The sequence below is a fragment of the Vombatus ursinus genome, unplaced genomic scaffold (genome assembly GCF_900497805.2).
Source record: "Vombatus ursinus unplaced genomic scaffold, bare-nosed wombat genome assembly UNPS02011431.1, whole genome shotgun sequence".
NCBI lineage: Eukaryota > Metazoa > Chordata > Mammalia > Diprotodontia > Vombatidae > Vombatus > Vombatus ursinus.
The window spans coordinates 3,469,506-3,484,594 of NW_020951209.1; the positions used below are offsets into that span (position 1 = coordinate 3,469,506).

General features: G+C 40.3%; 1 protein-coding gene across 2 annotated transcripts in view; it reads right to left on the reverse strand.

The window, feature by feature from the left end:
• ETV6 (ETS variant 6) overlaps positions 1-15,089 on the reverse strand; it is a 335,835-nt gene that overhangs the window by 68,184 nt on the left and 252,562 nt on the right. For both annotated transcript variants that reach the window (XM_027856399.1, XM_027856396.1), the window contains exon 4: positions 1,257-1,391. In XM_027856399.1, the coding sequence (XP_027712200.1) occupies positions 1,257-1,391 (135 nt within the window). The remainder of the gene's footprint in view (positions 1-1,256; positions 1,392-15,089) is intronic.

The window sequence follows — 15,089 nt, forward strand, 5'->3', positions numbered from 1 at the left end:
CTCAAAGACAGGCTTCTCTTCTTCAACTGATTCTCATACAGCATGAGCTAGCTATCCTTCACCATCAGCTTTATCTCTCTCATGTATGAGTTCTACATGTACCTATATATGGCATGTTGTCTCCCCTGACAGAATGAAAACTCCCAAAAGGCAGAGGCTGTTTCACTTTGGTCCCTAGCACCTAACCAGTCTGGTTAAGTCTGGCACACAGTGTTGACTGACTGATCTGTGTATGCCCTTAGCACCTCGCAATTCCATTCAATTTAATTCAATTAGCAGTTTTATTAAACATCTACTAGGCAAGGCCCTGTGTTAGGTGCTGGGGGTACAAAGAAAAAAAAGGGGGAAAAAAGCCTCTGCCCTCAAGGAGCTTACATTCTACTAGGGGATACAACAAGTAGAAAGATAAATAAATGTCAGATAATTTGTAGGGAGAGAGAGTACTAAAAACTAGGGGGATGAGGATAAGCTTTGAAGGAAGTTGGATCCTAAGAAGTGGAAGTTAAGAAGGAAATGTCCTTGACTCAATTCCTCACTCATGGCTTAGGGTTCCAGGGATGTAAGCCAACTTCTCTGAAGACAGAGGTGGGAGATATAATGTTAAATTGAAGAAACACCCGATAGTCTAGTTCAGCTGGAATTGTGTGTTGAACAGGATGTAAGTCTGAAAAGTATGGTTGGAGCAAGATTACAGATTTTAAACGTCAGGATAAGGGTATATTCTATCCTACTGCCAATAGCAAGCCACTAAAGATCCCTGAGAGGGAAAATGACATAGTCAGAGCTATGCTCTAGGAAGATTACTTTGTCAGCACTGTGGAGGCTGAATTGGAGAGGGACGGGAGAGAATAGAAGCAAGAAGACTAATGCAATAGTAAGTATTCAATAATTATTTGTCAAGTCAATCAAACACTCAACTTGCATCTATTAAATTCCTACTATGCGCTAAGCACGGGGAAGACAAAGGCAAAAATGAAACAGATGCTGCCCTCTGCATGAAAGAAATAAAAGGCAGTTTTGGGAGAATCAGGATTTGGGGAGCAGTAAAGGCTTCGTGCAGAAGGTGACACTTCAGTTGACCCTCAAAAGATGGAGGTGAGAAGGAAGTAGGCATTCCAGGTAAGGGGGCTGGTGGTGAAGCTGATATAAAGGCATGGTTGGTTGATTGAATGACTGTACAAGAACAGAAACCACTTGTTGGGTAACCCACCAGACCTGTCCAGACCACCAAGGGAACATGGGAGGCCATTCTGTACCTTCGTCATGGTTTTGGTGCAACATGACCTCTGGCTGTGTTTGAATAGAGTTTCCTGGGTGAAAGAATGGTGAGAAGAGAATTCGCGGCTTCCTTTGCTTCAGAATATGCTGAAGAAGTTCATAGAGCACATCACCTGAAATGAAAAAGAAATAAATTGGTGGGGGGAAAGACAAAAGGGGAGAGGGTCATGGGATTATCCTGGCCAGGTTGTGGCTGTCAGGACTTCCAAGGACCCTGATCCATATTGTTCTGGTAGAAAGCTGTTGGCAGAGAAAAATCTGCTCCCTGCAAGCTTTGTCAAGAGGTGGGAGAAAGGTACAAGTCAGTTCAGAGCTATTACTTGGGAAGTTATTTTTCAATGGTCTCAGATTTTAGTTTGCTTTCTTTCTTTAATACACACTGGCACCTGTCCAAGGTTTCAATATTCCTTGACAATTACCCTCAGAGGTCAGTCACTTCCCTCAAATGTGAAGGGGTTGACTTTTGTTTTGGAAAGGGGACAGTCCTGATCTATTTGGCATTTGAAATGCCTACCCAGTGCTAAATTAGGAAAAAAAAAATGCCATGAGACTTGTCACATTCCTTTGGCCTACAACCAAATCCAAAATGCAGGTGGGTGTCTTAAAACCCTTCAGGGGCGGGTGATTAATCTTTAAAATATCAAAGTCCTCTGACTAGCCCCCTCACACCCTTCTCCCCAGCACAGATAAGCAGCCAACAACAGTACTAAACAATAGGGCTTTGTCTCTAATTTTAACTATTTTTAACATATACTTTAATTACCAACCTAATTTAGCTGCATATGGTGGGCTGTAGTTAGTTATATTTTCCCCCAAACAGCATGAAACTGAGAAACACTCTACATTAATTTCTTCCCACAGCAAATCTCCACTCGTTCGCCTTTTGATCAGATCCCAAACTTTGTTTCAGGTCAGAGGGAGCTCTGTGTCTTTGCTTTGACTTTGTTCCTCGCACTGTCTCTGTATTTTGATCGTTATTAATGTGTGTCACTGTTGCTAGAGGAAGCTAAGGATTGAAAGATGCCAGAGTCATGATATTTGGATGCTTTCCATGATTTCAGTAAAACGAGTTAGGAGAATAAGACAAATATACTTTGCGGAGGGATTCAGGCCCAGTTCTTTAATTACAATGTGGATATTTATATAAATAAGAGGGAACACAGAATATAGGGAGCTCACTTTGGGGCCAGTGAGACCAGGGTTCGATTTTCACCTCTGACACAAACGTACTGTGTAACCAAGGACAAGTCACTTAGCCTCTCAGTATCCCAGACAATCCCGTAAGACCACATTACAAACGTGTTGCTGAGACCTTGGGGATCCTCTAGTTAACTCCAGTAACAACAACAACAACAAAAACAGCTGGTATCTATACAGAAGTTAGGTTTTCAAATGCTTTGTGAATAATATCATCTAACTTAATAGCAGTCAGAGTAATGATGAAATGAGAGGCAAAAAATAGTCCAATGGACTACTGAATGGACCTAGTTTTAGATTTTTTTTACTAAAATAATCATTTGCCTACTGCTTTATTTCTTTTTGGCCTGACTTAATTTCTTTCTAGCTCTTGGATGACTGACAGCATCATGCTTATATTTGGTTTTCTGTAGGTTACATTTCTGCTTAATTTTGGTTTTCAGAATAAAAATGGCCAATGAACTTAAAAATTTTTTTATATTCATTAAAATGAATAATTATTACTAAAGAATGATTTCCAATTAGGGGATTCATTCCAGAAGGCTGAGGCAGGGAACATAAATGTGCTACTTTTAAGAAGTGCTCAGCTTCTCCAGTAATTAGAGAAGCAAGCCTGCTGTCATCTCTAAAAGAGAAAAAAAGGGGATACTGAGGCTTGATTTTAAACCTATGGGTCAAGACTAGATGTGAAACATGAGGAAAGCTTACATAGGTGAGAAAGGGAAGCATTACCTTTACAGATACCACTTCTTTCTTCCTTCCCCTATCCCCACATACCCTCCCACATACATGTGTGACACTTATGTATACAAATACACAAGGCAAAAGAGCATATATGCATATATGTGTATACACACACACACACACACACACACACACACACACACACACATATACAGCATGGTAAAGGGGAAAGATCACTGAATTTGGAGTTAAAAGACCTGGGTTCAAATCTAATTTTGGCCACTTAACATCTACGTAACTTTTGCAAATCACTTAAGCTTTGGGGTCTCAATTTCCTCATCTATAAAATAAGGAGGATGGATTAAATGACCTTTAAGTTGTCTTCCAGCACTACATCTATGATCCTGTTTTTCACAATGACATTGATTGCACAGAAAATGTTACAGTTTTTTGTTCCATGGGACCCATCTTCCTAGCTTAGTGAGGTAGCCTGCATGAGGCCAACAGTGAACAATACTGACATTCATTCTCCTGGTAGTTCTGACACTTTTCTTTGATGTTACTTTTCTACAATTTCACTTTTCTATATAGTACTTTTGTATAATTTCTACACTGTTCTTTCAGGCAGGCCTAGAGAAATGTTGAACTGCTTAGGCTAGGGGCTAAAACAGTGAACATGGGAGCCAAGTGGAGAAGGCTCCTTTCCCTTCTATGTTTGGGGAAAATGATTAATGGTATCCACGGGTGAGCACCATGCTGCACATACACAATCCACCTTTTACCTAACTCTTATATATTTATATCCCAGGGGTTAATGAATTATTGAACTGGAGTAAGGCAGTAACGAACCCGAGGACAAAGGAGGAAGCCCTAAATTGGCTAGATAGCTATATATACATTAAAAAAACAAAAAAACCTCCTCAATTCTAAGAACGAATCCAAAGTTGGGTCATGTCATGCAGAGTCAGGAACATGTGGGCTTCAATCCCACTTCAGATACTTATTAGATGTGACATCTGGCAAATCATTTAACCTCTCTGTACCTCAGTTCCCACATCTATAAATTAAAGGAGGGTTGGACTTCAGAACCTCTAAGGTTTCTTCCACCTCTTAGTGTATGATCTCATAAATTTGTACCCCTCTCCAAAAGGAGGACCAAGCAAAAGAATGGGTCTAGCGGAGCACAAACAAAGCACTACTGGAAAAAAAACTCATGTTGTATGTCCTACCTGTGTACCGTCAATAGCAGCATCTTAAGAGTAGGAAGGTCCCTGAGAGTCATTAATAAAATTATTACCTGATGTAGGAAACTCCTCCCAATACCAAAGAATTATAGAACAGCAGGGTAGAAGATACCTCAGAGGTCATCTCTGTATATCCCCTATCTGAATAAAAATCATCTCTACAAAATATCCCAAGAAGTGGACATCCAGTCTTTGTTTGAAACCTTCAGCAATGGGGACTTAATAACTCTTGAAGCAGCCCAATCCACAATGGAACATCTCTTACTGCTAAGCAGTTTTTTCTTTTGTCAAATCAAAATCTACTGCTCTTGATTTTGCCTTCTCGGGACAAGCGCAGCATATCTGATCTTTCTTCAACCTAACGCTCTCAAAATAACCTGAAGACAGCAATCATTTCCCTTATGACCTCCTGTCTACTTCAACCACTCATGAATGGGTGGGAGGAGCTACATGACACACTTTACCACCACTTAAAACTATCAATACCTCCAAGATGCTGAATTTTAAAACTCCGCAATCTGACCCCAATCTTCCGTCTTTCCATCCCTCCAACTCCTCACTGTTATCTTTGGTGCATTTGGTGTCCTAGGCTTTCTAATCTATCTTCACACTCTTTCCTTTGGTGATTCCTTTCCAGTCTAACGACTCCAATTTCCCCTTTCATACTGATGATTCCCAAATCTATACTGCTACTCTTAGACTTCTACTTTACCCCATCTCAGCTCCAGTCCCATATTTATAAATGTCTGTTGGATAGTTCCATCTGGATATCTGGCTAACTATTCGAGCTAAACAAATCCAGAACTGCCTGCCCCTTCAACATACATTTTTCATTTCTGTTATTCGTAGCATGGTCTTACTAAGGTTCCCAAGATTGAAACATCTGTATAATCTTTTGACTCTTCCCTCTCCCTTATTTCACATGTCCCATTAGTTGCCAAATTCTTTCTTTCTACTTCCGCAATAAATCTCACATCCAGTACTTACTTACCCTCTATTCTCACTATGAACACCAAAGTGGTGTTGCTGACTTGCTTCTACACTCTTCCCAATTCAAACTCCCCAACACTGAGTAACATAAAACTAAGCCTAGATCTCTCCTATCCTTATATCACTACTATTTATGTGTTCGTTTTTTCTTCAATTATAATGTAAATTCTGTGATGTGTGTTATATATGTCTTTGCATTCTAGACAAAGCAAGTGACAGCACTGAACTTTTAGCTAAGATCAAGTGTAGAGTACGTTCATTTTCATTTTTGAATAAAAAATACCTCCTATAAGTCTTCTCTTCTCTAGGCAAAACATCCCTTTAACCTTTCATTGATCCTTACAGAGTATGGTGTTCAGGCCTCTCACCATTCTAGCCATGCCCCAATTTGTCAACGGTCTCCCTAAAATATGATGTGCCAAACTGAATGCATGGCTAATCATATCCCAGAGTAAAGTGGGTCTATCATACCCTCCAGGTCCTATGCTTTTCTTTTTTTTCTTTCTTTCTTTCTTTCTTTTTTTGGTGAGGCAATTGGGATTAAGTGACTTCCCCAGGGTCACACAGCTAGTAAGTGTTATGTGTCTGAGACTAGATTTGAACTCAGGTCCTCCTGACTCCAGAGCCAGTGCTCTACCCACTGCACCCCCCCGCCCCCCCCCCCCCCCGTGCTTTTCTTAATGTAAGCTTCATTCGCTGTTTTTGGCTGCCATGTTACACTGCTGACTCATATTGAGTTTGCAGTCCAGTAACATACCCAGATCTTTTAAAATATAAACTGTCATCTAATTACACCTCCCCCTCAACTTGTGAAGTTCGTTTAATGAATCTAAGCGAAGGAGTTTATATTTATCCCTATTATATCTCATCTTATAAGATCTGGTCCATTGTTCTAGAATCTAGATTACTGAGATCTTCTGGCAATCAGGATCCTAATCAACTTTTGAGTTACCTTCAAGTTGAATTAGCATGCCATTTATACCTGCCTTTAGGTTATTAATAAAAATGTTGAACAAGAAACAGCCAAGAAAAGCTCCCTGGGGGCACTACATTGGCAATCTTTCTCTAGTCTGATAGCATTCTATTAGTTATTACTCTTTGGGTCTGGTTACTCACCCCGTTTTAAATGCTATACTAATAGTACTATTATCTGACCCACCTTTCTCCATCTTATCCACAAAGATATAATGAGAGACACTGTCAGATGCTTTCCTGAAATCTAGGTATGCCACATGTGTGAAAAAAGGGCCAGATCAAAGAGAAAATGAACTTGAATGGCACAATTTCTTAAAATTTTTTGTGTGAATTAAGGCTGGCTCTTGCAGCCATTGCTTCTCTTTCTGAACTTCAAAAACTACTCTTTTAAAAACTGTGCTCTAGAATTTTTAAAGGAGCTGAAGGCAAACTTGCCAGGTTATGGTTTGAAGGATCTATTCCATCCCCCTTCTTAAAAATCAGGGCATTTGCATCTTTCTAGTACTGTGGTACCTCTCCCATTCTCCAGTTTTTCAAAGATCACTAATAGCATCTCAACAATCCCATCCGCCATTCCTTTGGGTACCATGGGAGGCAGTTTTTGTGGGTCTGGTGACTTGAGCAGATGAGGGCAACCAGATGCTCTTTTATCATCTTATTTATCTTGTATTTTAATTTTTATTCTGATTCTCTTAATTGGAAGATCTTTCTCCTTAGCTGGAAAAAAACCCAGAAACAAAACAAATCCAATTTCTCTTCTACATGACTACTTTTCAAGTTTGGGAAATTTTGGAAATGTGGAAGGAACAATAGACTTGGAGTATGGAGAGACTTGGGTTGGAATCCCCTGACATTTACTAGTCATGTGACCACTTACACCCTCTAACCTCAGTTTCCTCATATATAAAGGAGGGAAAATAATATCTATCTTACAAAGTTGTGAGGATGATCAGATGAGATAATGTATAGAAAATGCTTTGAAAACACCAAAGCACTATTCAACCATCAACTCAGCAAAGTATAGTGGTAATTACACTGGCTCTGGAGTCAGAGGGCATGGGTTTACCCATGTGAACTTGGAAGTGTACCTTCCTGGCCTCAGTTTCCTCATCTGTAAAAATAAAGGGATAGGACCAGATGGTTTCTGAGGGTCTTTCTAGCTCTAGCATTTATGACCCTCCTTCATTCATTTCCTCCTCAAATGTTCAAATGAATCAATGGATGTTCTCTCTAACAAGGCAAAGGACAAATGTCTTGCCCATTCACGTCTTAACCACGAGTTCACTGGTGAGGGCCCTCCCAATGCTCTGGAGCCCTGCCTTGCTGTCTTCTGGCGTTGTAAAACTCAGTGAGTTCACATAAGCTCAATAATTCCTCATTTCTCCTCCCAAAATTCAACAAGCATTTATTAAATGCTTACTGCTGACTCTATGTGCCAGGCACTATGCTGGGTGCTGAGGCTACAAAGACAAAAATCAAACAGCCCTGTCCTTCCCTTGAAGGCTTACCTCCTAATGTGGGATATAATAAGTAGAAAGATAAGTAAATACAAAGTGCAGAAAAGTAATACAAAATAATTAACAACATAAATTCCTCTCCTTGAAGATGAATCAACTGATTCCATTGTTGGTCTAAGAAAAAAGCTGTTCAAATGATGCTTTCTTTAGAGAGCTAGAAATTCTGGCAAAAGACTTAAAAACCCCCAACAAACTTAGGTTATTGCTTTCTTCAAAGAGATTTACAATCATTAATTATTTAATCCATATAAACTCCCCCTAAGGTAGCTGCATATTATCATTCCCATCTAAGATGAGACATAGGAGGTTAAGTGATATGCCCAAGGTTACACAGCACACCACCGGCAGAATCCAATCTACTTTAGCACCCAGCCTCTTGTTGAGTGCATAATAAAGAAGGACTGATAAACAACACAGATCAGTGACCTTATTTTCAACTGAAATGGTATCTTCAAGAACCTTCAAGGCTATTATAGCTCTCTCTCTATCTTTCTGTGTATCTGTATGTCTATATATATGTATATGTGTGCATACATGTACACACACATATACATACACTTTGCGGCTGGCCCAGTGTTCACTTCAAAACTCAAAGTCACTCCTTAAAAATCTTTTAGAGGTAGGTGGATCCCTAAAACCGAAAAACAAACGAAATGTTTTCTGGATGTGTCTTCACTTTTGGATTGCTTCTTGCAGCAAACTGGTGGGTTTTCTTTTCTGCCAATCTTTTTCATTTTATTGGATTGTTTCAATGATTCACACTTAAGGTTAGGATCGTTAGGCTTGCATGTTCCCCCACTTATTTCTTTTGTATTAATTTTTCTCCCTTTCTTTTAAGTCAGCATCTTGTCCCTGTGACTGGTTTCGCTTCCACTACCTTTGGTTCTAGAACCTTCCCAGACATTTTCCCCTTTTACTCCTGCCCTTGCCCAACTTCCTTGTCTTTACTCAAACCACTATTCTCTTTTTATTTTTGCTCATTTATCTCTCTCTTCCCCTCTTCTGTTGTTTTCTTAATGCCTCCCCCGCCACCCCCACCCTGGACTTCTTAGTTTAAATAACATTCTTTTTGCTATCCTTTCTGCCAGGTTGTCATTTGCTTTGGTCCTCATGATTTCTCCTCCTCTCTAGCCTATCCTGAATTCCATTCTCCAGCTCACTGACTATACCTTTATATTATTCTTCTCTGTTCCTTCTTTATTCTCTCTGTGTCATTCAGGAGGGCAGAGGTTCTGAAATGTGAAATTTGAACTCCCTCCACTATCCCATTTCTAGACTTCATCCTTTGTTCTGCTAGGTCTCACTCAGAGAAAATCAGTCCATGAAGGAAACAATGTTGACTAGTCATGTAATGGGGATCACAAGTCCTTAGGACTGGGAGCCATCTCCAGGCGTCCTGATCTATATCTCTCCATTGGACCCAGATGGAAAGTGAGGCTGGTGACTTTGCACAGCCCTCCCTCACTTCTATTCAATTCACTTGCAAATCGTGGCATCACCTTCCTGATGTCATGGTCCTCTTCTAGAAACGAAGGGCACACAACAACAATATTAGGACCAGTTTTAGCCACTGCCTATACCATGGTCACTCACTACTCCTAAGGCTAGGTTCCACCCTGGGGTGGGGTGGGGTGAGGGGGTTGAGATGCAGTAGTGAGAGCTATAACCCTTCCTTGGAGAAGGTGGTCTCCTCATGTGCAAATTCTCCCTAGACAAGACCCATTCCATGACCTTCATCTCTTACCACAACCACCTTTTCCCACTGAGGGAAGGTTCTTTAGGTACTCTTTCCTTTCCTCTTACATTAGACTACTCTCTGCTTCTCTTTCCCCTCCACTTCTTTTATCCACTACAAACCACAGTCTCGTGGATAGGACCAAGAAGATACTGTGAGGTTTATGTAAAGTCCAGCTGCTACTGTCTAACCTCCCCTCTCCCCATTCAACCAATATCCACCTGTATTATCCCTCCCACTAAAGTTACTGCTTCACTTAATGGGAGACAACAAGACGTGGACCAGGGAAAATTTATTACACTCTTCTTCCTGCTTTTTCAGTGATTCGTTGAATTCCACTTAAATCACATGCCCCTTGATTCTTTTTTGTCCTGTTGCCTCTCGTTTCAGTTTTTTTATTTTTAAGAAAATGCAAAAGTCTCTCCATGAAACAATTATTTGTTATCTAGTCTTTTATTTATAACTACATTGAGCTGTCTTTCTTGTATTTATGTTGTTTGAGGTTTTACAACCTGAACTTTTTTAAAAATTGAAATTGTAAGATTTAACCACTATGTATGCCTCCGAGTTTCCACTGTGGGGTTTTTCTCTGGCGGCAGTTAGTCGATTTGGTAGATCAGCATTTTGCTGTCTGTATTCTGGACATGTTCTATTCATTACTTCCTGCAGTATGGCACTCAGGTTTTTTTATTTGTCATGTTCTTCTAAAAGACCTATAATGCTCAAGTTTTCGGTGTACTTCCAATCTTCAAGGTCAGTCATATTGGTTTGTTTCTTTTCTTTTCTTTTTTTGTTCTTAAAGGCAAATAGGGCAGCAGCTAGGTAGCGCAGTGGATAGAGCACCGGCCCTGAAGTCAGGAGGACCTGAGTTCAAATGTGGCCTCAGACCAAACACTTGACACTTACTAGCTGTGCGACCCCGGACAAGTCACTTAACCCCAACTACCTTAAAAAAAAAAAGGCAATTGGGGGTAAGTGACTTGCCCAGGGTCACACAGCTAAAAACTGAAGCTGGATTTGAACTCAGGTCCTCCTGACTCCAGGGCCAGTGCTCTGTCCACTGCACCACCCAGCTGCTCCTTCATGTTGGTTTCTACAGAATTCATGTGTTCTTTTAAAGTTCATAGAATCATAGTTAGAGGCAGATGGAACTTCAGGGGGCGTTGAGCGCAGTCTGGTCATTTTACAGATGACAAAACCGAGAAAAAGAAAGTTTTGGTGACTTTCCTAGGGACACACGGCTAGTAATTGTCCTTCTGCTTCTGCTAAATCTTCTTCCAATTCCATATTTTGTGTTTCAATTCTGTAATGCTTTTTCTCAGAATCTCCGTTTCTTTGGAAAGAGTCCTCATTATGTTTTCTTGGTATTTTAAAAAATTCTTCAATGAGAGCTCTTATTTCTGACCTAACCAAATTTCTAATATCTTTTTAAAAAAAATTTAATTAATCTTTTGAACCTTTATAGAGTTTCTTTCTCTTTGATAATCTATCAGGGGATTTTTGTTCATTTTATGTCATAGTAGAATATTTGTTTATTATGTTCTGGCATCTTTTTTCACTTTATTCGTTGTTCTTTCTAGCTGAATGACCCTCTCAGTTGGTTTCTCTGCCTGTGAACTGCCCTTAGCGTGTTCCCTTGGACTCTGGGTCTTTCAGCTTTCCTCTTCCACCCACAGTTGCCTGTTTCTGATTTGTCTCCTCACTCTTTGGTGCCCCTCCACCCCTTAAGTGCCACATAGATCCCTCTGAAGCTGGGCATCCTCAGCCTCCTCAAGTTCCGGGGTTTGGAAGCCTAACTGGATCTCCGCCCAGAGTAAACAATGGAGAGACACGGCTGGCCCCAGCTGCATTTCCAGTTTTCTTGCGTTCAAGTATGGAAGTTCTCTTATTCTAGCCAACTTTATACTAAGCTCTCTTTTGCTTTTGTCTTCTACTCCCACACCTAGCCTATCTTTCCCTTTCCTTTAAATAGCTGGGCAGAATCAATGAGGTGCCAGTGGTTCAAAAACTGAATCAATGCCATGGGGGTGGGGGGATAGTAAGTATATTGGCAGATCCTAAAGCATGAGCTCTAGGATGTTTTTTGTAAATTTTTATTTATCTAGAGGCAATTGGGGTTAAGTGACTTGGCCAGGATCACACAGCTAGTAAGTGTCTGAGGCTGGAATTGAAGTTGGGTCCTCCTGACTCCAGGGCTGGTGCTCTATCCACTGAGCCACCTAGCTGCCCCCCACTTTAAAAAAGCTTATTCAGTGTTTCTGTCTTCCTAGTTTGTGGATTTAGGCTTAATTACATTATATCTGGTTCATAATTTCTTTTTCTGGGGTTTTTGCATTGGAGTAGTTTAAGGAAGATAACTTCTTTACCATCTTGCTAAACATAAGACTGACCATCCCTCAACTTGTCATTTGACCATTTTATTTTTCTTATCATATATTCCTCTGATGACATACTTTACTCTGCTTTTTTCTTTTATGTTCCATATTTTTGTATGTAGCAGCCTATTCTATTGCCCTCTAATGTGCTTCTCCACTGTCTTAGTACTGTGTGTACTACTTACTTTTAATTTGTCAGAGACTATAGTATCCCATGATTCATAACTATACATCAGCAAAAGATGAGTTTTTGATTCTAAGCAATATTTGGGGTCATTAAGGAGTTAATTTCTTGAATGTAATATAGTCCTTGGGGTAGTTAGGTGGTGCAGTGGATAGAATGCTGGGCCTGGAGTCAGGAAGACCTAAGCTACCTGTGTAACTAACCCTGGGAAAGTTGCTTAACCCTGTTTGCCTCAGTTTCCTCATCTGTCAAATGAGCTGGAGGAGGAAATGGCAAATTGCCAAAAAAAAAAAACCCCACCAAAATGGGGTCATGGAGAGTTGGACACCACTGGAAAAACAACAGTGGAGTCTTTTCTTGTTTTCTTTTTCCCATTTAATTCAAAGCAGAACTCGGTGCTTATCTGGACTGTCCGTCCAAGATTTTTATATTTGTAGAGGTACAAACTGTCTAAGTTTGTCATCTAATGGCTTCCTATAATATGGACAACAATCTTTATCCCCTTGGTTTTTCAAATGTGTATAGTTAGACCAAAGCCTTTCGATTGGTTACAAATCTTTTCCAGGAGGCTCTATACATTCTAGGGTGTAATATAGACAGAACAATGCCATCTGCAAACAGGAACATCTGGAGGACCTCACAATACAACAGGGATCCCCCTTCAACTTAGCTCCTTGACGGTGGAAATGGCTTTTGTGATATGTATGTACGTATGTATGTGTGTGATACAGCTTCCCATTTTTTCCCTATTTTAAATTCTCCTTCATCATGTTCAAATGTCTTTAAAATGACGGACTTCCTGAGAGGGGTCTCGTGAGAAACTTTTTAAACCTGGTTTTACCTTTTACCTTTACTGCTTTTACCTTTTTATGAGGTGCTACTGCTGATATTATTCCACCCACCTTTTTCAGTACGATTTTACAAATGATTTCATATTATAAACTGGTACTTCCTTTGGCTATGATATCTTTCTGTCTGGAAAATAAGCCAAGTGTCTGTTGATTAAGGTTTTGTTTCCTTGCTATGACAATTGATTTATATTGGTTAAACTTCTATGTGAAATTATTATAGCCTATGATTATGACATTTCTTCTATCCTTAACTGATTTTTTTGGGGGGGGGCTATTTGGTGAGGCAATTGGGGTTAAGTGACTTGTCACTTAACACAGCTAGTAAGTGTCATGCGTCTGAGGCCGAATTTGAACTCAGGTCCTTCTGACTCCTGGGCTAGTACTCTATCTACTGTGCCACCTAGCTGCCCCCCTTAACTGATTTTTCATCAATATCTTATTTACACTGTGTATCAATTGTCTGTAACATCTTTTTTTTTTTTTTTTTTTTGGTGAGGCTATGCCCAGAGTCACACAGCTAGTGGGTGTTATGTCTCTGAGGCTGGATTTCAACTCAGGTCCTCCTGATTCCTGGGCTAGTACTCTATCCACTGTGCCACCTAGCTGCCCCCCTTAACTGATTTTTCATCAATATCTTATTTACACTGTGTATCAATTGTCTGTAATGTCTTTTTTTTTTTTTTTTGGTGAGGCTATTGGGGTTAAGTGACTTGCCTAGAGTCACACAGCTAGTGAGTGTTATGTGTCTGAGACCTGATTTGAACTCAGGTCCTCCTGACTCCTGACAAGGCCGGTGCTCCATCCACTGCACCACCTAGCTACCCCTTAACATCTTTTTTCTTATTTTTAGTCTAGTTTTGTATAATATAGGTAACTGTGCTAATAAATTGTGGTCTTTTCCTCATTCGTTGTTCAGTCATGTCTGACTCTTTGTGATCCCATTTGGGGTTTTCTTCACAAAGACATTAGAGTGGTTTGACACTGCCTTTTCCAGTTCCTTTTACAGATGAGGAAACTGAGGCAAGCAGGGTGAACTGACTTGCCTATTAGCACACAGCTAATAAGTGTCTGAGGCTAGATTAGAACTCAGAAAGAGGAGTCTTCCTGACTCTAGGTCCAGCACTCTATCTACTACACCAACCTAGTGACCCAAATTCTCCCCACGGACCTATCCAATTCTCTAGACTTATGATGTATCCTGAAGTTAAAGGAAATGGGACAGGGGTACTGCTAAAGAGTCAATCCCTTTCTAACTCAACAGCACAGTCCAGGTTGCTCCTCCATACTATGGTTACTTCCCCTCAACTGCAGGGACACATGGTTCTTCCTCTTATCTCCAAGGTGAAAGGTTCAGAAAATCAATGTTGTCAAACAATTCTTCCTCTTCTCCCCAGAACGCTGGTTCCAGGAACTCCTTCACTGGGTACTTCCATCTCTGGGGGCTCCCAGTTGCTGCTCTCTCATTACCTTCTCAATTGCTCCCCTCTCTGGGGCCAATAAGCTCTGTGGGAGGACAGTGAGTGGATAAAAAGGCTTCCCCCCACCAGTGACCTAGATCTACTGTTTGAGTATAGCATCTTTTAAGTTCTGATCTCTGTCCATCTTTTCCACACCTGTATCTGCTCTCTTTTAAAAGCTAAGTCCGATGATTCAATAAATCATCCTCAAATGCCATGGCTCAATCAATGTGGTATCAATGGGCAAGCACCCATACCAAGGGTACTCTTCATATTCTATCAAGGACACATCATCCAAGTCCAAAACATGGTGAGATGTTTATACCTCGTTTAGGGAGGCATACATCTTCAACAAAAATCTCATGTTTCAGCTTTGCCAATCTTGTTCAGTCTAGTCACAGTCGTACCATACACAGAGCCTAATAAAGTAAATATGACTAGTAAATATCTTTTTCAATTGATTTGGATGAGACCAGATAGCAGAAACATCTAGGCAGCCACAGTACACAACTAACTTATCTAATGGTCTCTGGGTGTAACTAATAAATTATTGAAATCATTCTTGCCTATTTTGATCCCTTTTCCCAGTGTTTTTGGAAAGG